This window comes from Marmota marmota, unplaced genomic scaffold, assembly GCF_001458135.2.
Source record: "Marmota marmota marmota unplaced genomic scaffold, marMar, whole genome shotgun sequence".
In the NCBI taxonomy this organism is placed as follows: domain Eukaryota; kingdom Metazoa; phylum Chordata; class Mammalia; order Rodentia; family Sciuridae; genus Marmota; species Marmota marmota.
The window spans coordinates 4,177,673-4,199,612 of record NW_026000196.1 but is presented as its reverse complement, the minus strand read 5'-3'; the positions used below and the strand labels follow the sequence as shown (position 1 = coordinate 4,199,612).

General features: G+C 36.5%; 1 protein-coding gene across 2 annotated transcripts in view; it reads right to left on the bottom strand.

Moving 5' to 3' along the window:
- Iqgap1 (IQ motif containing GTPase activating protein 1) overlaps positions 1-21,940 on the bottom strand; it is a 107,163-nt gene that overhangs the window by 60,354 nt on the left and 24,869 nt on the right. For both annotated transcript variants that reach the window (XM_015493036.2, XM_048790217.1), the window contains exons 3-5: positions 10,031-10,187; positions 8,105-8,182; positions 3,759-3,835 (exon numbers count right to left, since the gene is read on the bottom strand). In XM_015493036.2, the coding sequence (XP_015348522.1) occupies positions 3,759-3,835; positions 8,105-8,182; positions 10,031-10,187 (312 nt within the window). The remainder of the gene's footprint in view (positions 1-3,758; positions 3,836-8,104; positions 8,183-10,030; positions 10,188-21,940) is intronic.

Genomic DNA, 21,940 nt, shown 5'->3' with positions numbered 1-21,940 from the left:
CAAATGAATTCTTTTTTGGCAATACTGGTGATCAAAATCAGGGCCTCCTGCATGCTAAGCAATTGCTCTACCACTAAGCTACACACCCCCAAGTCTCCAATGTATTCTCAGAATAGCAAAACTTAGGGGGAAATGGAAAGTATACAAATATATTAAGAATAATGAAGAATAGAGTGTTATCTTTAAAAATAACTATGACTGTGGGGAAAAAAAAGCATCTTCAACAAATGGTGCTGGGAAAACTGGAAATCCATATGCAACAAAATAAAATTAAACCCCTATCTCTAACCATGCACAAAATTTAACTCAAAATGGATCAAGGACCTAGGAATTAAACCAGAGACTGCGTCTAATAGAAGAAAAAGTAGGCCCAATCTTCATCATGTGGGATTAGGCCCCAACTTCCTTTTTTTTTTTTTTGTTTTTTTTGTTTTTAAAGAGAGAGAGAGAGTCAGAGAGAGAGGGAGAGAGAGAGAACTTTAACATTTATTTTTTCAGTTATTGGCGGACACAACATCTTTGTTTGTACGTGGTGCTGAGGATGGAACCCGGGCCGCACGCATGCCAGGCGAGCACGCTACCACTTGAGCCACATCCCCAGCCCCAACTTCCTTAATAAGACTCTTATAGCACAAGAATTAAAACCAAGAATCAATAAATGGAATGGAATCAAACTAAAAAGTTTCTTCTCAGCAAACAATCTGTGAGGTGAACAGAAAGCCTACATCCTGGGAGCAAATTTTTATCCCTCACACATCACATAGAGCACTAATCTCTAGGGAATATAAAAAAGCTAGGGAACTCAAAATGCTAAACACCAAAAAAACAAATAACCCCAATCAACAAATGGGCCAAAGACCTGAACAGATACTCAGACGAGGATATGCAATCAATCAACAAATATATGAAAAAATGCTCATCATCTCTAGCAATCAGAGAAATGTAAATCAAAACTACTCTAAGATTTCATCTCACTCCAGTCAGAATGGCAGCTATTATGAAGACAAACAACAATAAGTGTTGGCAAGGATGTGGGGAAAAAGGTACACTCATACATTGCTGGTGGGACTGCAAATTAGTGCAGCCAATATGGAAAGCAGTATGGAGATTCCTTGGAAACCTAGGAATGGAACCACCATTTGACCCAGCTATTCCTCTCCTCGGACTATACCCAAAGGATTTAAAAACAGCATACTACAGGGACACAGCCACATCAATGTTTATAGCAGCACAATTCACAATAGCTGAACTGTGGAACCCACCTAGATGTCCTTCAGTAGATTAATGGCTTTAAAAAATGTGGCATATATACACAATGGAATTTTACTCAGCATTAAAAAATAACAAAATCATGGCATTTGCAGGTAAATGAATGGCGTTGGAGAAGATAATGCTAAGTGAAGTTAGCCAATCCCCTAAAAAACAAATGCCGAATGTTTTCTCTGATATAAGGAGGCTGACTCATAGTGGGGTAGGGAGGGAGAGCATGGGAGGATTAGATGAATTCTAGACAGGGAAGAGGGGTGGGAGGGAAAGGGAGGGGGCATGGGATTAGCAAGGATGGTGGAATGTGATGGACATCATTATACAAAGTACATGTATGAAGACTTGAATTGGGTGTCAACATACTTCATATACAAACAGAGATGAAAAATTGTGGTACACATGTGTATTAAGAATTGTAATACAAAAAAGTACATGTATAAAGGCATAAATTGGCGTGAACATACTTTATATACAGAGATATGAAAAACTGTGTTCTATGTGTAATAAGAATTGTAATGCATTCCACTGCTGTTGTGTATTTTTAAAAAAATCAATAAAAGAAAAAAAAAGAATTTATTTCCATTATAATGAAAAAAAAATTTAAAAAAATAACTATGACTGAAGTACAATGATCATGCCTGGAATAATGCCTTAACAAATGACTTTTAAAGAGGGAGGGCGGGGCAGAAAGAAAACATAAATAATACTTCTTTATCACAGTTGATCCAAAGGGAGGTGATGCCACCCCCAATACGTGTGAGGTGAGGAACATGCCTGGAACACTGTTGTGTCTTATGGTAAAAGAAGAGGCTCTGAAAAATTACACACACTTCCTACTTAATCATCAAGTAGGAAGTGCCAACCCACTTTCAGGAAAAACACCAAATGAGAGGAAAGAAACTATAAATCTCAAAGCAGAACACACTGCTCTGTGTAGACTTTCTAAGCATAGACTGCATATGCAAGAGAAATGGAAAACAATAGTTTTGTCAATACTTTTGTCATTCTGACTCCATCATGAGAAAGGTACAGTTAATCCTCATCTGTATTTCAGAGAACTGAAGCCTGGGACCCTGGTTACATTACTGCTATAGTACTAGTAGAGAGAAATTCTGCCAATTTAGCCTCTGCATTTGCCAAGTTCAGAAAGCCATTATAGGTACAATTTTAATAAGGTTATTGACAAAAAATAAAATTAAAATTAAAATCATCAATACTGAGGACACTAAGCCAATCACAATCTCAGAATCAATCTGATTTTGGCTTAGACACACACACATATGAAATTGCTATATTCTCAATACAAGAGTACACTAGTCCTTAGCTGTATTCATTCTTTTGTGTGTTTCACATTGGTTCCAATGATACCAGCATTATGTGTGATCAACACACTGTAAACAGGCTGGAGTTGTAGCTCAGTGGTACAGTGTGTACTTAGCTTGTGTGAAGCCCTAGGTTCAATCTCTAGTACCAGGAATAAAAATGAAAGAAGAGAAACTCAGAAAAATAGGTTTCTTTTTTTTTTTTTTGGTAGCACCAGGGATTGAACCCAGGGTCTTGTGCATACTATGCAAGCACTCTACCACTAAGCTACACCCCCAGCCCTTTTTATCTAATTTTATTTTGAATCAGGGTCTCTCTTGGTTGCCCAGGCTGACCTCAAACTTATAAACCTCCTATCTCAGCCTCCTGATGAATAGCTATGATTACAGAGTGCAGCACCCCATGGAGTGACAATAGGCTTCTTATAGATCAATATTATACAATACCTTCATTCATGTAATCAACATTTATTAAGCACACACATAAGATGCTATCTAAAAAGGTACAATCCAAACAAAGAAATCTTATATTCATGTCTCACTCACTTTTCCCATCTTCTCCTTTAGTCCTGTGGCCATCAAATAAGTCTACTAAAATACTACATTATTCTACATTACTGTAGTATATGATACGCATCCCCTCTCTTCCCATTCCCCCCTCCCTCCAGAGATATCGCCTTTTCCTTCCAATCGAATACACCTGTTGATTCTAAGAATGAGGGATATGAAATTAAATCATGTTCCCAATTTACCATGAAGCTGTGCAAAAAATAATTTGTTTCAGTTCCTATTATCATATTTATGTTGGTATAAAAATTACTGAATGAGTGAACAAATAGCTTAATAAAGGCAAGGACCTAGATGACTAAACAAAAGACAGCACCGGCGTGAAATGCGGAGGTCACAGAGACACTAGATCAATAATGAAAGATTTTGCCGTGTTTTTACAACAAAACTATCTGTTATTATGGGAATAAATAAATCCATTCTCTTTACTCCCTGGAAAAACACAGCTGTTTCTCACCATTGTGTGAGGTTAGCAGCTTTCTATGCTATTTGAAAATCCTGAAGCTAAAGAAAAAATGTGTTCACTCTTCCAATGTACAAAGACACACACTCAATTGAGATGTCACTCCTAAACTGCTTATTTTACCAAGAAAATCTAATTACCTGAGTGCATGAATACAGTAGATACATTTTGGCATGTTCTTTCGATCATAGATATCTGTGGTTTCTGGGTAAAAAATCTAGGAAGAAATAAAACAAGCAGAGTAAGTTATCCATCCACTGATTTCATGTAATCATTCACCAATCATCGATAAAACAAATAAAACTATGGACAATTAAAAAACATTGTTGGCATTCAGAAAATCACTTCATTAGGTTGAACAAACATTTCATCATAAGCACTGCAAGGAGTAAGATGTGGCAATACATAATGAAAAGTATTTGGGGAATCCTTATTTGGTCAACCCACTGAATTTCATTAGACGTGTAAAAAGTGATTTAGTTACTTCAGACCCAGACACAGGTAAATGAAACCCAAGTTCTATTTCAGTTTAAATCAGTGGCAAGTGTATGAGGCGTTAAAGGACCACAATCTTTTTAGTTACTATGTCAGATTAATACTTCAACAACAAACACTACATGCTTTTTAGTGTATGCAAACTACTATATTTAGACACTAAAAAAAAAAACATTAAATATGAAATGTACTATAATACTTTGAAGAAGTAGAAAGATAGAAAAATAAAGTATATAGAGTAGAGGGTGGATATGGGAATGTAGAAGACAGGTATTTTTCCCTGAAAGCACTTAGTGCAATTAACTAATTACCTATGGTTATCGGTAATGGCTACTCCAACAGACTAAAAGCCCCAGAAAGGCAGGGAACTAGGTCTATGTTACTGCTAATTTAATGTCAAATTCAGAGCCAGGGTCACTGAAGAACCTATATATTTGACAGGTTAACCAATGAGGTAGAATAGCAACAGCATTAGGTTTAGACTGGCAATAGCTTTGAATTTGAAGACCTATTCTCTCGTAGAGTGGCACCATACAACCCAATCTGTGATTTAGAGAAATAAAGGGTAACAGAGGATAGGAAGCAAAAGACTGAATAATGAGTTGATTAGAAGAATCTGGAGAATAATAAAGACCTCTAGGAAAACAGACTATGAAGTCCTAAACTAATGAGTGAATCCTAATAGACAGTAAAAGATTTTCCAACCAAGAGAAACTATAAGAACAAATGAAGCAGAGTTGGGTGTAATGGTACATGCCTATAATCCCAATTACACAGGAGACTGAGGCAGGAGGATCACATGTTAGAGGCCAGCCTCAGTAACTTAATAAAAAATAAAAGTAACTTAATGAGACCCTAAACAACTCAGACCCTGCCTCAAAATAAAAAATAAAAGGACTAGGGGTATAGTTCAGTGGTAAAGTGCCGCTGGGTTCAATCCCTGATACCAAGAAAAAAGAATAAGTTAAAGCAATAATAACCATATTTGTGAGTAAGGAAATATATAGCCCATTGCTTTCAAGAATATACAGAATATCTTCTAGAAAGTAATAGAAAAATAAGGTTGGGTCAGTATGATGGAATCAGATTACTATGAGCAACTTAAAAGCCAGACAATTTTGATCTTGATAAGCAGGACATAAAGAAAACCCCTAGCTTTGGAACTAAGGGTAAGGATAAAAACAGCTTTAGGAAGATCTGACTGGAGACAGGACATAGGATATATTGAATAATGAAAAGACTGGAGCTGGAGAGGCAGGCCGGGGAGTTCTTATATATATAAAACAGTGGATGGATAAAAGAGATAATCTCACATAAATGAAGAAGGTTTTCGAAATGACTGGTTAGACTAAGATCTCACCAAGGTTCTAAGCTTGGATGACTGTAATAATGATGACATGGTCTCACTTATCATAGAGAAGGGCACGTTTACTTGGGGAAAAGAAAGGTTTAGTTTTAGATATAAAAAATTCTAGGTGATAAAAAGCTATCCAAGGAGAAATGATCGCAACCAACTGAAGGTACCATGTTCTTCTTATAGCAAATGAATCTTAATAACGGAAACCACAAAAATGGGAGACATAGCTTTAAAAAGATTGCATCTTTAAAAATGCCCATTGACAGAGTTAAACAAAAGTGGAAGAGTTCAAGTAATCAAGAATAGTTGGGCAAATTAAAAACAATTTAAAAACTCAAAATCAGAAAAGATTTCAGGGAGAAGGTGGCCAACAATATCAATTACAATAAAAAAATCAGAAAGGACAGGAAGAGGGGCTGAGGTTGTGGCTCAATGGTAGAGCACTTGCCTAGCATGTATGAGGCACTGGGTTTGATCCTCAGCACCACATGAAAATAAAATAAAGATATTGTGTTCACCAATAACTAAAAAAAATTTTTTTTAAAAAAAAAGAAAGGACAGGAAGCAAAAGATCATTGTATTAATTTTCTATACTTATCATAGGAGATTAAGAAAGACATCCCAAAACACTACATATGTACTGTAAATTACACACCATACATTATTTTATGGGTATCAATATATTTTTAGGCTGAAGTATCTTTAGTTCATGTTACTCAGAAGCCTTCTGGACCTACATCATGTATGGTAGATATTCCAAGGCTACAGACATGATTACCATGCTGTCCCTGAAAGCCTTTGGGGAACTCTATGTTTGTTACTACTGTTAGTAAACAAACAAACAAAAAAGTAATTAAAATTACATCAATAAGAAGGCATCTTATAGTAATAACACTACCAGCAGTAGCAAATATTAAAAAAGCTCTTAGTACCATTCAGCAGAAGTTAAATTGTCATTGACCACTGGCGATACACTATATAAAAAAACAGGAACAGGAAGTTACAGGTGCACAGAAAGGCCAAGCAGCTGTAAACATTTTGACACATTGCATTTCCTGACATTTGTAGGGCCTAATTCTCAAACATACCAGTGGCAAGGAACAGAATTTCAGCACTCTGCTCTGAAAAAAAGAGGATAAAAGCTGGTCTTTTACAAAGACTCAGCTCTGGATTTAACTCATTTCAACAGACATGAGCTAATACTGAGCTCAGCAGTACACTAAATATCAAATATTCATTTCCAAGTGGTGTAAGCCACTTTCTGATACTTCACACATCACTATTCTTATTCTTTCTTTAGTTATAAACATTTGGACTCCACAGCTACATATAATGAAAATAAAAACCACCTCTTAATCCCAACACACAGAAATGAGTTAGCCGGACACAAGCTCTTATAACCATAAACTGGTTTCCTTCCCCCTACTTAACACGTGAAGACAGCTCCTTTGTCTACATAAGCGGACATATAATGGCACCCATATTTGACTTTAACACCAATAGTATCCCTAGTGAAGGAACAAGTGGTTTGCTATCAATTTTTCTATTATAAGCAGGCTGGAAAATCCTTACAAATACATCTTTTGTGTTTTTCTAATTGTTTGAGGGGAAATAAATTCTTAAAAGTAGGTCAAAGACAAACTTAACCATGCCTCCAAGGACGACATGGCCTTTATGGGTATCTAGTGAGTAGCAATTTCACTAATAGCAGCACAAAAATAAACTCCTGAGAAAAAATGCAGAATATGCATATTGCTATACAACCACCACCAAAAACAGACACAGGGAGAAATGTCATTATATTGCCTTGACAATTTGAAATATAAAATAACCTATGGATTTTGGTTACTCTGAAGCTGGAAAATGACATCTCTAAAATACTTCCACATGTGTGTGTGTATATATAAACATATATTTTTTTAATTTTGGGGGGATGGGTACCGGATATATAATCCAGGGGTGTTTTACCTCTGAGCTATGACCACAGACTTTTTTCTTTTAAATTTGAGACAGGGCCTCACTAAGTTGCTTAGGGCCTTGCTAAGTTGCTGAGGCTGGCCTTGAACTTTTAATCCTTCTGTCTTAGCCTCCTAAGCTGCTAGGATTATAGATGTGCATGACCACACCTGGCCTAACTTCATATTTTTAATGTAATAACTTGTGAATAAATAAAAGCCACTATCTGTACACTTTAAAATGATGAAATTTAGAGTATGTAAATTCTATTTAAGAAAAAACACTTTAATATAAAAAGTCTTAAAATTAATGTAGTAAAAGTAATTATCATCATAGGGAATTTCACTAGAGTAAAACAAAACAGGTATAAGGAAATAAAAAAAAAAGAACAAATTGAAAAGAAAAAAAGAATCTTTAGCATTAAACAAAAAATTAACCACCAGTAAGGAGACACATTCCCATAATCCCCACCTACTCATGAGGCTGAGGCAGGAGAACTGAAAGTTTAAGGCAAGAGGCTATCTCAAAATAAAAAAGGCTGGGTATGAAGGTTAATGGTAGAGCACCCCTGGATTCAATCTCCAGTAGCACAAAACAAACATCCTGAGAATAATTTTATAGATAGAATGAGAACTATTTTACTGAAACAGGCAGAACTATGAATATCAGGCAAGTTACCTTAGGCAATCCAATATCATCCATGGCATTCAACCACTGAATTACATTATCAGTGTGTCTAAAGTGTAGGCCAGTTGCCTAGAAGAAATAAAAGACCATTAAGTACTATTGGCAAATACTAAATAAAAACTCTCCTGACAGAAGTTTCCTCCTGAGAGTTTACAAGCTCCCCTCAAATTTAAAGTCACTATATTCACATTCCAATACCAAGAAGCCAATTTATACATCAGCTCCTCTCACTTAGGAATCACTCAGAAAACCATCCTGTATACAGTGTGCTTCACAGAATACAGGCTTTGGAGTTTCACAATCCTGGATTCAATTCATGGCATCAACTGGTGACATAAACAAGTCACTTCACCCTTTCAGTCTGTGGTTCCCCCTCTATAACACCTACCTTATATATTTATTGAAAAGATTATGAGATAAAGTACATAAAGCAATTATTGTGTCATATAAAAAATAGAAGTTACCAATAAAATGACAAATATTATAATACATCAATCAGGGTTTTCACATTACACATAAAAATACCCTCTTCTAAACATCTTTTTCTTTTTGAAGTGGTATGGTTTGAACTCAGGGCTGAGAGTACATTAGTCAAGTGCTTTAGCATAGAGCTACATACACCCACTGTCCCTATGTCTGCTGTTTCTGAACAAGATTTACTTTCAAGAGTAAATCCTTACAAAGATAGGATATTTTTTAAAAAATCATTGCTGTGAAGTTTCTACTCTCCTTTATTATCCTTCTATTTTGTCTAAAGAACAGCTCCAGAGTTGTCTTCAGAGTAACTGCTTACTTAAAACTCAATGTGTTTTGTTTTTTGACTAAGAAAAGTTTCTGTTTAAGATATTAATTTTGGTTTAGGGTCTATACCTTCTCTATTTTCACCTGAATTTCAACACACAATGTAAAAATCTTTCTTCACATCATCTGTAGTCTGAGCTCATTATGATGTATGGCCCAATTCTGAGAGTTGACCACTCTTACATTCACCATTAGCTATGCTGTCCTCCGCCATTTTTTTCATACTCATGCTGTTACAAGTAAGAGCTGATGAGCAAAGTCCCTTTAGGAGTTCTGTAGACAACAAAATTTGCTCCTTATCAATATTCCAATTTAGTTTAATAGTCTTTTTCAGGGCCCTGAGTCACAGAAATCAAACCATTTTATTAATTTTAATTTTCTGAAATTGAGTCATTTTTGCATTTAACCTTGCATATTACCTGATATTACAGAGTAATGCTTTTGCCTGAAGTTGCTATGGATTTCTATTTGCCAATAAATCTCAGCACTTGGTTAAAATTAGATTTAAAGAGTAATTTCCTACTGGGCACAGTGGCACATACCTGTAATACCACCAGTGGCTAGGGAGGCTGAGACAGGAGGATTGCAAGTTCAAAGCCAGCCTAAGAAAGGCCATGTTTCAAAATTAAAATAAATAAATAAATAAAATAGGGCTAGAGATGTGGTTCAGTTTTTAAGTGCCCCTGGGTTCAATCCCTGGTACCTAAATAAATAAAAGTAATTCCCCTAATTACTTCCTCTACTTTCCAAGAATGAAAAATTTCATCTAGGATTAGGATTATGAAAATTTCTGGACACACAGCAACATAAGAATTCTGCTGGGGCCAGGGTATATAGCTCAGTGGTAGAGTGCTTGTCCAGCATGAGTGAAGACATAGGTTCAATTCCTAGCACCAAAAAGAGAATTCTAACAGAAATACAGAGAGACAAAGTTCTTTTACTACTATATATTTCTTTTGCACTATTTCCTCCATTCTTCCAGGTATTTTAAAGGCCATACTTTATTGGAGCAAACACATCTTACACATACTTCTCAACTGCTCTCAGAATACAGTTCGCTAGCCTTCTTTCTCAACTTTATAGAAAAATCTAAGCACCAAGTAAAGTAGAACTCACCTTGTATCTGGTCTGCTCTCGATCATAGATTTTTTTCAAAGACACCACTTTCGGAGAGAAGAAGTTTCCTAGTTTGGCAAGGTAGACCCCATTCCGAAGCCCTTCCTCCAGTTCTGTGGTGGGTGGCAAACCCTCTCCTAGGCATGCTTCCATCCACCTGCACAAAAAGCAGGAGAGCACATGAAAAAAGAGAAGGCAAGTCAGAAATCTTTCTTAAGAAAGTTTATGCTTAACTTCCACTTTCTCTGAAGTTTTAAATTCAGTATATCAACACTCTCTGGTTTTGTTGGTTTTTTAGTTTGTTTTTTTGTCTGTTGCAATGCTGGAGACTGAACCCAGGGCCTCACAAAAACCTTGTTAGACAAGAGATCTGCCACTCAGCTACACACTCAGTCCTAGCAACTCTTTTAAGACCCATTTCCACAAAGAGCCGTGAACCATTCAGATCTATGAAACAGAGCCAGGTACAATAGTCAGCAACTCTGGCAGCTGAGAGAGGAGGATCACAAGTTCCAGGCTAGCCTCAGTAGCTTACCAAGACCCTGTCTCAAAATTTAAAGGTGGTGGTGGGGGAGTGGCTAAAGATGCAGCTCAGTGGTTAAGTGACCCTGGGTTGATCCCCAGTACCAAAAAAGAAAGAAAGAAAGAAAGAAAAAAAAAATCGGCAAGGCAGAGAACTTAGGAAATGCCTGATCACCAATGCCATCTTCTCTACTTTCACTTTCCCCTGCTACACCAATAGAGCCACTGACTCCCCATATCCTTACTATCCCATGAATGGCAGACTCTTTCCTGAACCTTTACGTTACTTCCTGAAGAAGTTCTTTAAAAAAAAAAAAAGTATGACTGAAACCACCATTCTAACTGTTCAAAATCTCCTATCTGTTGCTTATGTTCTTTTTCAGTTTCAGAATTCAGAATCCAAACAGTGAATTTCTCAGTTCAGATTTTGAGGTGGCTTAAGGATTATCAAAACAGACAATTAGCTAAAATACCAAAAGAAATTCCTATGGAAGCAGTAAACAATTCTTGAAGGTGATTTTAAAGGCAGAAAAAAAAAGGTTGTAAAGAGAAAAGAAAACAAAACTTTATCTTTTCCACTCAAATATTCAGAAAAGCCTAAGATAAAACAAAGGAAGGTTTAGGTACACCTATCTATTTTTTTTTAATATTTATTTTTTAGTTATAGGTGGGCACAACATCTTTATTTTACTATTTTATTTTTATGTGGTGCTGAGGATTGAACTCGGTGTCCCAAGCACGCCAGATGAGTGCTCTACCACTGAGCCACAGCCCCAGCCCCAATACCTATCTATTTTCTAACAACAGAAATGTAGGTAACTAAAATTCCTTTACAGCAATGGTTTTTAAACCACTTTTTAAGCCACATTATCCTATGAATATCTATAGACTGTTCTGCAGAAAAATGTTCATACACTTAAATTTTACAAATAATTTCAGACATTTCATTGACTTTATGAAACCCAGATTAAGAACTCCTAATTTAGGGAAGAATGAAGGAACTTTGGTTTGTGTAGAGGAGAGTCAGGTGAGGGGTGGGGCTGTGGGGATGGGAAGAACAGTAGAAAGAGACAAACATTATTACCCTATATACATGTATGATTATAATAGTGGAGTGACATTGAACCGTGTATAGCCAGAGGAATGAGATGTGCTCCATTTGTGCACTTCATGTCAAAATGCATTCTACTGTAAAATAAATAAATAAATAAATAAACCCCTAATTTAAAAAAAATTCCACTCAAATTTTATAAGGTTAATATTATTCTCACATTCTTTACCATACTAAGAAAAATGTTTCCAAAACACTGTGTTTTGACTTTGGACTGTTTGACCACTATAATAAAACTTTGAAAGCCAAACGAAAAAAACTCAAGTGGCTCAATGGTAGAATGCTTGCTTGCCTACCATGTGCTAAGCCTTGGGTTCAATCTCCACCAAAAAATAATAATAATAATAATAATTACTGCCACACAAAAATGAAACATTTATAATGTTTACTGATACACAGACGTTCCCTGTTTTTGTTTTTGCAGTGCTGGGGACTGGAGCATGCACTCTCTACCACTGAGCCACACATATCCCCAGCTCTAGAATTTTAAATTATAAAGCAAATAAAACTGAAAAAAAAAAATCTAAATATGTCATGATCTCCGCCTTCACAAAAATTTGTAAAACACCGAGCCAATAGAAATACAGGCCAAATAACATGTAAATGCATTTATTATTCCATTTATGTTTTACATATTCTTTGTATTAATAAATTGTAGGACTATAGAATATGAATTCATCACACTTTTATTATAAGTTGTTACACTTAAATTCAGAATTCAATTTCCTTTATCAATTCTACCTTTTCAAATTGAAAAAAACGTTCAGAATATTAAAGAAAAGCAACAACTTTCATTTTCAAATCTATTTTACCCTTAAGGCAGCTAGTATACTGCCTGAAACACAGTAGATACTTTTTTTTTGGGGGGGGGGGGGTGGTTATCAGTGATTTAACCTAGGGGCACTTAACCACTGAGACACATCCCCAGCCCTTTTAAAAAATTTTGAGACAGAGTCTCATTAAGTTGCTTAAGACCTTGCTACACTACTGAGGCTGGCTTTGAACTTGTGATCCTCCTGCTTCAGTCTCCCAAACTGCTGGGATTATAGGTGTGCACCACCACACCCTCCATCCCACCCCGGCTCAACCATTTTAACTTTGAGATAAGGTGTCATTAAGTTGCTGAAGCTGGCTACTGGTAGGTACTTTAATAAAGGCTGGATAGACCTGTGAATAGAACTGATACTTTTCAAGTTGTTTCCTATACCCAATGTCAGAAAGGGGAGGGAAAAGAAACAAGTTTTCCAGAGGAGCTGCCAGAGTAACTAAATTATATACCAATTTGCAACAGCTACAAAATCTGAACTATCCCTCTTCAAGAGCCTAAAGACCAGAAGGGCAGTATTAAAACAATGGCAGTTGTTGGTAAGAAAAATAGCAGTAATCCAAAGACATGTATCATATAATTTTCTTTCCAATATTTTACTGCTAAAAAGGATATGGATAAAATCATTCTAGCAAACAACTGCTGGCAACCCCACATCTCAGGGGACAATCAATTCAGGTTCCTATTAACCTGAATGATAGTCTAAGCCAAAAACAGCCCTCTAGCATATAAACACACAAAGAAAAAATTATTTTTTTCTCAAAATGAGAATATGTAGGGAAGACTATGGTAAAAGGCACAATAGATATTTTGTCTTGAATCAGTGCCAGAAAGAGTTACCAGTGAGACCCTCAGCAACACAGATCCTGTCTCAAAATAAAAGGGCTGGAGATATAGGAAGTAGTTAGGTTCTTCTCTGAAATTATCAGATTAAAATTTTTTTAAAAAAGGAAGCAACCTAGATGCTCTTCAATAGAGAATGGATAAAGAAACTGTGATACATATACACAATGGAATATTACTCAACACTAAAACAGAATAAAATTATGGCATTTGCAGGTAAACAGATGGAGTTGGAGAATATCATACTAAGCGAAGTAAGCCAATCCCCCCCCCCAAAAAAATGAATGTTCTCACTGATAAGTAGATACAGATCCTTAATGGATTGGCGGGGGCGGGGGGCATGGCGTAGGGGGAGAATGAAGCAATTTTGATCGGGCAAAGAAGAGAGAGTGAAGGGGAGGGGACATGGGAGTAGGAAAGATGGTGGAATGAGATGAACATCATTACCCTAGGTACATGTATGACTGCATATGTGGTACGACTCTACATTGTGTACAACCGGAGAAAAAATTGTGCTCCAGTTGTGTACAATGAACTGACATGCATTCTGCTATCGTGAACGAATAAGAATTTTAAAAAAGAAGGCAGTCATTTCTTCTGAAAAAAATTATTAATGTGATTGCTATTTTATAGCAATCAGATTAATAATTTGACTTGTAACTTTTCTATAGAGAGGTAGAATTCTTTGCACATCACATAAAAATCAGATCAGAACTGTGACCTGATGGAAGTAGATAAGCAGAGGAAGAAAGCTAGAATAAACAGGCAAAATACAGAAGGTGGCCTCCAAGTCACCACAAGTGTGGCTCACCCTCCAGTAAAAATGCCTCACAATGGAGTACCACCTGGCTTGTTTATAAAAATAAGTTAAATCAGGATAGAATACTTAGAAAAAGTAGGGTGCCATACTATATAACCTCAGTGTTAACTTAATCACATAATCACAAAGTACAAGAGCCAGAAACCAAATGCACTTCTAGGGTAAATCCCTTTGATTTTGTTTCTTCATTTTTGTTTTTAAATATAATACAAACCCATTAAAAAATTATTTAACATTTCTCAAAATTGTATGATTATTTCCCATGTTATTATCTAGTTTCTGAAGAGTTTTAAATTACATGAAAATCCCACCAAGTGCATAATCAGTCACCCTTTGTTGGCCATTTATGTCATTCACAAATGTTTTGAACCATTAAATAATCAATATTGCAAGGAATATCATTGTGTACAATGTTCTTCTATATTTAGAGTTAATTCCTTAGGAGAGGCCCTAAGAAGTATAACTCAGCTGCGGAAGAGGGGGTGTAAGCTCAGTGGTAGAGCACATGTGTGTGGGCCCTCCAGTACTAAAAAATACATACAAATATGAATTATTAACTTTTTTTTTTTTTTAGAGAGAGAGAATTTTAATATTTATTTTTTAGTTTTCGGCAGACACAACATCTTTGTTTGTATGTGGGGCTGAGGATCGAACCCGGGCCGCACACATGCCAGGCAAGCGCACTACCGCTTGAGCCACATCCCCAGCCCCAAATTATTAACTTTTAAAAGTGCTTTTTTATTGCCCCAAAGCCTACCCCAAAGCTGTACCTCATTTGCACAATCTCATTTACAAACAAGAATGAAGTTTATTCAAGGCTACCTGCTAGTTAAATGGCAAAGGTGGAGTAAGAAGACAGATTTCTCCTTTAAAAACCTCCTCACTATACCAGTGTGGTTCTTACCTTATCACGGTAAGTCCCTAACAGACTGCATTCCACAGGGTTGATTAAATGGAACAAATTTTCAGACAACCCATGCAGAAAAAGGCTGCTCCACATTCTGTCCACTTACTGGGGTTTTAAGCATTTTAGCTTAATTATGAATATACCACCAATTCTTAACTCAGATGCAAAACCATCTTATAAAACATAAGCATTTAATTCAGTTTTATAAATACATTTAAAAATAAATCTCAGCTGGGCATGGTAGTACACACCGTAATCCCAGTGGCTCAGGAGGCTGAGGCACTAAGAAACTCAGTGACACCCTGTCTCTAAATAAAATACAAAATAGAGCTGGGGATGTGGCTCAGGGGGCTGAGTTCAATCCCTGGTACAATCAATCAATATATTCACAAAAGAAAAAAAATCATTGGCCAATCCAATTTTTTTAAATAACCATATTAAAAACCATTTTTTATAACGTATGGACCAAAGATATAATGTGACCAGCACTGGCCATAAACTTAGAAAGACCTAGATTTATATTCTGTCTCTGGCACCTATAAAGACAGCAAGCCATCTACCCATCTCTTCATTTGTTAAAAGAGGATAACACCACCTTCCAAACAGTTTGCTGATGAAAATTAACACTGCAAGTAAAGCAGAAGGTAGTACAGTGCTTGATTGGTTATTGAAAAAATACTTATCCAGTCCCTCCTCCTCTATGATGCAGGCACGTCTGTCAAGTACAATAATTTCAGATCCTTCAAGTAGTATTCAAAACTAATAGTAGCATTTCCCCACAGAATATTTAGGAGGATTAAGGAGAACACAACAATGTACTGAGAATAGTGCCTGATGCTCAAAAGTTTACCTAGGCAGGTCATAGTGGTGTATGCCTGCAATTCCAGCAGCTTGGGAGGCTGAGACAGGAGGATCACAAGTTCAAACCCAGCCTCAGCAATGGCAAGGCACTAAGCAACTCAGTGAGACCCTGTCTCTAAATAAAATACAAAATAGGGCTGGGGATGTGGTTCAGTGGCCAAGTGCCCCTGAGTTCAATCCCTGGTACCAAAAAAAAAAAAAAAAAAGGTTACCTGGTACTACCAGGACTGCAGGACATGACTCCCTGATCCTCATGTCTTTCTAACTCATCTCTGAACATTCTCTGACTGAACCCCAAGTTCCAAGTATGGTCCAACCAGCCCAAAACGGAAGGGGACTATCACCTTCTTCATTCTAAACACTCCAGAATCACAAACAAATCCTCAGATTAAATTATTTTATTAGACTTTTCCACTCAACAGAAATTCTTATTTTTTCCAAGAAGAGCTGCTTTAATTCTATATTAAAACCTCACTTGTAGCCAGGTTCTGTGGTACACACCTTAATCCCAGCTACCCAAAGGCTGAGGCAGGAGGACCATAAGTTCAAGGCCAGCCTCAGCAATTTAGGAAGGAATTAAGCAACTGAGGGAGACCCTGTCTTAAAATTAAAAAAAATAAAAAGGGTTGGGGAAATAGCTCAGTGGCAAAGTAACTCTGGGTTCAACTTCCAATACCTGCCCCCTCCAGAAAATGTTCTTAGAATATCATACAGAGTGACGACATCAGAACACTTACATGTGACCAGGACTCTCAGCCACTGCCAGAAATAGAGCTTAGTGCAAAACTCATACTTGTGAATAAAGTGGAGAGTAGAGTTCTTAGTTCTTCTCACAAAGGATATAAACACTCAACAATTTCTCCTCCCGAGTTTAACCCCAAAACTGTTTTAGCAAATCTAACTAAAATGCAAATTATTTTTCAAAGTGATATAAGATCTGAAACAACTACTGAACAGGAAAAAAGCAACATCTGAATAGTTCATTTTCAACATAAATAAAACTTCAAACAATTTTTTTTTTTAATTTTTTTTAGCCAGCACAGTGGCACATACCTTCCAGCTACTAGGGTAGCTTAAGGTAGGAGGATCAAAAGTGTAGTCAGCCTGGTACACTTAGGGGGACTCTGTTCTCCAAATAAAATAAAAAGGGCAGATACATAGTTCAGTGGTAGAGCACTTGTCTAGCATGTGATCCGGAGTTGGAACCCAGAACTGGGGGGAAAAAAATCTAACACCATATAGCAGATATAATGCTACATATACACATTATCTCACTTGATGTTTGCAACAACCTTTTAAGTAGTAGTATCATTCTTATTTTACAGATAACTGGAGTTCAAAAAGTAAAATAACCTGTCCAAGATTACTCAACTAGTAAGCTCACCCTCGAACCTAAGTTGATTTAATATAATACTATATATAATAATATAATATATAATAATGTAATACTACATATTATTTGACAATATAATTTGCTATAATACACCACCTCCTTTAAAAATATTAACAGCTACCACCTACAGAAAGCTCAATAACAAAAGCTCAAGCTCTAAAAGAGGGTTCCTGAGGTATCCCACAGTGCAGCATATGACCACATTGACAACCCTCACTCTACCAAGCAGAGAGAGAGAGAGAGAGAGAGAGAGAGAGAGACAGAGAGAGAGAAGCCTATTAATAGGTTGAGCTGACAGAATTAGTGTGAAAAATGAGTGCCTAAACAAAAGCCTATCTTTAATATAATTATCTAAGAATCTTACTTTCCTTTTATATTTGGTCTGTTTTTATAAAGTTTTGTTTATTTATACATCTTCTAAATCAATTATCAAAAAAAATAAAATAAAATCCAGTGACACATATTCACTCAGGAAACATTTGTGACTCCTCTGGGCAACACTTATCAGTGAAGTGATATGTGCTAAATAGCAGTCCCTTATCTTCAAGGAATGTACTCACTGGGAACAGAGATGCTTAAACAACTAGTTACAATAGAAGATATTTGAATTCGACTTTGCAAGTTAGATAAAAAATAGGGAAAGGAGACATCTAAGACAATAACAGCAAAAACAAAGAGCAAAAAAGTATGAAATCAAAGAGCATACTCTGGGAATGACAAATCAATGTAGTAGGGGACTAGGTGAAGATGTATGAAGATGTATTTGGACTATCAGTATTTTATCCTGCAGGCAGCAGGAACCACCAGAAGTTTTCCAGATTAGTGGCCTGGTCAGATCTGAGAATTAGAAGTTTAACTAGGACAGAAACATGAAAGACAGATTCAAAGGAGAAATATTATACAACTATTTCATAAACTCAAAAAATAATAAGGTCTTTGAGGCAACTACAGGGACAAAAAAAGGATAAGGAACAATTACAAAGTTAGAATTCATTCCAACTGACGGTCTGATAGGTGGAAAAGAAGGAGGGTAGTGAGGAAAATGGTTTCATAGACAACTGGAAAGGTGTGGGGTTTAGCTAACTCTTGATCTCACATTTTGCAATTAACATGAGCACTAAGTGGATTAGAGATTTAAATATAATAGAAGTGTGCATTTCTATATATGAATAGTTGTGGGAAAGAAATTTATTAAACACTGGAAATCAGAAAGAAAAAGATAAATAAAATGGCTATTTAAATTTCTGTAAAGCAAGTTTTATTTATTTATTTATTTATTTATTTATTTATTTATTGGGGGGGGGGTTGGTACCAGGGATTGAACCCAAGGGCACTTAACCACTGAGCCACATCCCTAGCACCCCTCCCCCCACTGCCGATGCTTTATTTTAGTTGTAGATGGACACAATACCTTTACTTATTTATTTTTATGTGACACGGAGCATCAAATCCAGGACCTCACACATGCTAGACAAGCCACAACTCCAGTCACCCCACCAGCCCTCTTTTTATACTTTATTTAGAGACGGGTCTTGGGAGTTGCTTAGGCCCTCACTAAGTTGCCAGGGCTGGTTTTGCCTCTCCACCTGTAATTAAAGCAAGTTTTAAAAACTAAAACTTTTAAAGAACTGGGCTAAGGATGCAACTCAGTGAGAGAGCCCTTGTCTAGTGTGAGGTAGACCCTGGTTCAATTCTCATCACCACAAAATAATAATAATAATAATAATAATAATAATAATAATAAATAAATAAATAAATAAAAGGCAAGGAAAAGAAAGAAACTGAAGGGGGGAGGCAACATACAACAAAGAGCTAACAAACTCCTATAACCTTTATATGTAAGCTATATATATTTTAAAACTTTTATATGTATTTTTAAACATTTTTAAATATTCAAAATAAATGAAAAGACAAGGGCTGGGGATGTGGCTTAGTGGTGGAGCACTTGCCTAGCAGGCATAAGGCTCTGGGGTCCACTTCCCAGCACCACTCATTAAATAAATAAATACTAAAAAAAAAAAACCAATGACAAATAAAATCACAAATATTTCCTTTGAAAAATGGTCTAGAAACAAATAGACAACTCATAAAAGAAGAAACAAATAATAACATGAAAATGTCTCAATCTTACTACAAATCAGAGACATGCAAATTAAAATAACAATATAACTATCTTCAGCTATCAGATTACCAAAGGTTTTTAAAAGAATACTTTATTATCCAGTGTGTGTGGAAAACACACATTCTTACACTTCCAGAAAAAAATCTGGCACCACATACCATCTACAGCAAAATTACAGAAATTTCTATATAAGGAAAAGGAAAACGTTTTATTTTTAAAAACTGACTTGGTGGCTGGTGGCATGGATGACTAAATAAAAGATAATGCCATTAAACAAGACTGGGACACCCACAGAAGAAGATGATGCCATTGAACAAGACTGGGACACCCACAGAAGTAGAGGATGATAAATTCATGACTGAAACATATTCAGCTTGAAATGTCAAAAAGACATCTGGGTAATAACATCCTGCAGGCAGTTGGAAATACAAGTGTGAAACTCAAGAGGAAAACCTGAGTTGGAAAAATGGCACCATTTTCAAATCTGGAAAGAAGATGAGATCCTCAGGGAAACAAGTTAAAGAGAAAAATATCAAAGACGAAAGACTGTGTCTCAAAGACACCAATATTTGACAGATGAAAGTCACTGTGGTAGGTAAAATGAGAATCAGAGGAGAGTCACATAATGGCAATCAAGGAAGGAAAAAATTTCAAGAATCTGGAGGACAGTCATCATCTTTGAATGCTGCAGAAAGACAGGTAACAGAAAGAAAAGAATGTGGCAAATAAAATGGCCTTAGCGGGCTGGGGATGTGGCTCAAGCGGTAGCGTGCTTGCCTGGCACGCGTGCGGCCCGGGTTCAATCCTCAGCACCACAAACAAACAAAGATGTTGTGTCCGCCAAAAAATAAATAAATAAATATTTTTTTAAAAAATGGCCTTAGCTTCAAGGAAGCAACATACACACAGGTCCTCTAAATAAAATTGAAGAAATATGAAAAATAAATAAAATGAGAAAAAGGATGTGGCAAATAGGAAGTTCATCTGTAACCTCTGTAAGGGGAGCCTCAGTGGAGTGGTGAGGGAGGAATCAGAGTACAGTAACTAGACAAGTGATCCTAAGTAGAAAAATAACTAGATGTGGGGAAGGAGAGAGAGCAAGTACAATCTTCTTTATCAAGTTTAAGAAGGGAAAAAGAGTTTTCTGGTATGCCATCTGAAGTAGTACTGCAACCACAATGTAGAGTTTCATAAAAAGCTCATTGGGGATAAGCACATCTGTAATTCCAACCACACAGGAGGCTAGGGCAGGAGGATCACAAGTTTGAGGCCAGCCTCAGCAATTTAGCAAAGCCCTAAGTAACTTAGCAAGACCCTGTCTCAAAATTTTTAAAATAATAATACACAAAAAGGACTGGGGATGAAGCTCAGTGGTAAAGCACCCTTATTCAATCTCCAGTAACAAAACAAAAACAAAAACCTTACTGAGAAGCAGGGTTTGGTGATGTACTCCTATAATTGCAGCTGCTCAGGAGGCTGAGGCAGGAGGATTCCAAGTTTTAGGCCAGCCTAAAACTAATTTAGTGAGATCTTGTCTCAAAATAAAAAGGGCTGGTATGTAGTTCCATGGTAGAGGACTTGCCTAGCATGTACAAGACTTTGGGTTTAAACCCCAGTACTGGGGTGGAAGGTGGGGTACACATTCTTATTGAGAAGACCAATAAGAGAGCTCAAAGCTTAACTCTCAAATACTATAGAAAATGTAAAGGCCAAGACCCAGGATATAAAAGGCATTCCTCCTCATCAGCAAAGGCTAATCTTTGCTGGCAGGAAACTGGAAGATGGATGCACTTTGTCTCACTACAACATTCAAAAGGAGTCCACTCTTTACCTTATATTGAGACTTCGTGGTAACACTAAAAAAAGGAAAAAAGTCTTATACCACTTCCAAGAATGAGCATATGAGAAAAAAGGTTAAGCTGACTATCCTAAAACACTACAAGGAAGATGATAATTGCAAAATTAATCACCTTGTCAGGAGCACCCTTCAGAAGAATGCTGATAGAGTTTTTATGGCCAGTCACTTTGACACACATTATTATGAAAAATGTCTGGCTTATTGTTTCAACACACCAAAAGACAAGTAATTGTGCATGAGTTAATAAAAGATATGACCTTAAAAAAAAAAAAAGAGAGAAGAGAAATTAGGGGAATGGAGAATGGGTTAGTCTGAGATGGTGGCATGTCAAAGGGAAGGTGTTTTGTTTTGTTTTGTTTAAGTATTTATTTTTTAGTTTTACGTGTACACAATATCTTTATTTTACATTTATGTGGTGCTGAGGATCGAACTCAGTGCCTCAAACATGCTAGGCGAGCACTCTATCACTGAGCCACAATCCTAGCCCTGTTTTTGTTTTTAATGGCTGTAGAAGAAGCACATATTTGTACAGCCTGTAAAAAAAGAATAAGTAAAGGAGGTACCTAAAATACAAGAATAAAAAACAGGGCTGGGGTAGAGCGCTTGCCTAGCATATGTGAGTCACTGGGTTCAATCCTCAGCACCAC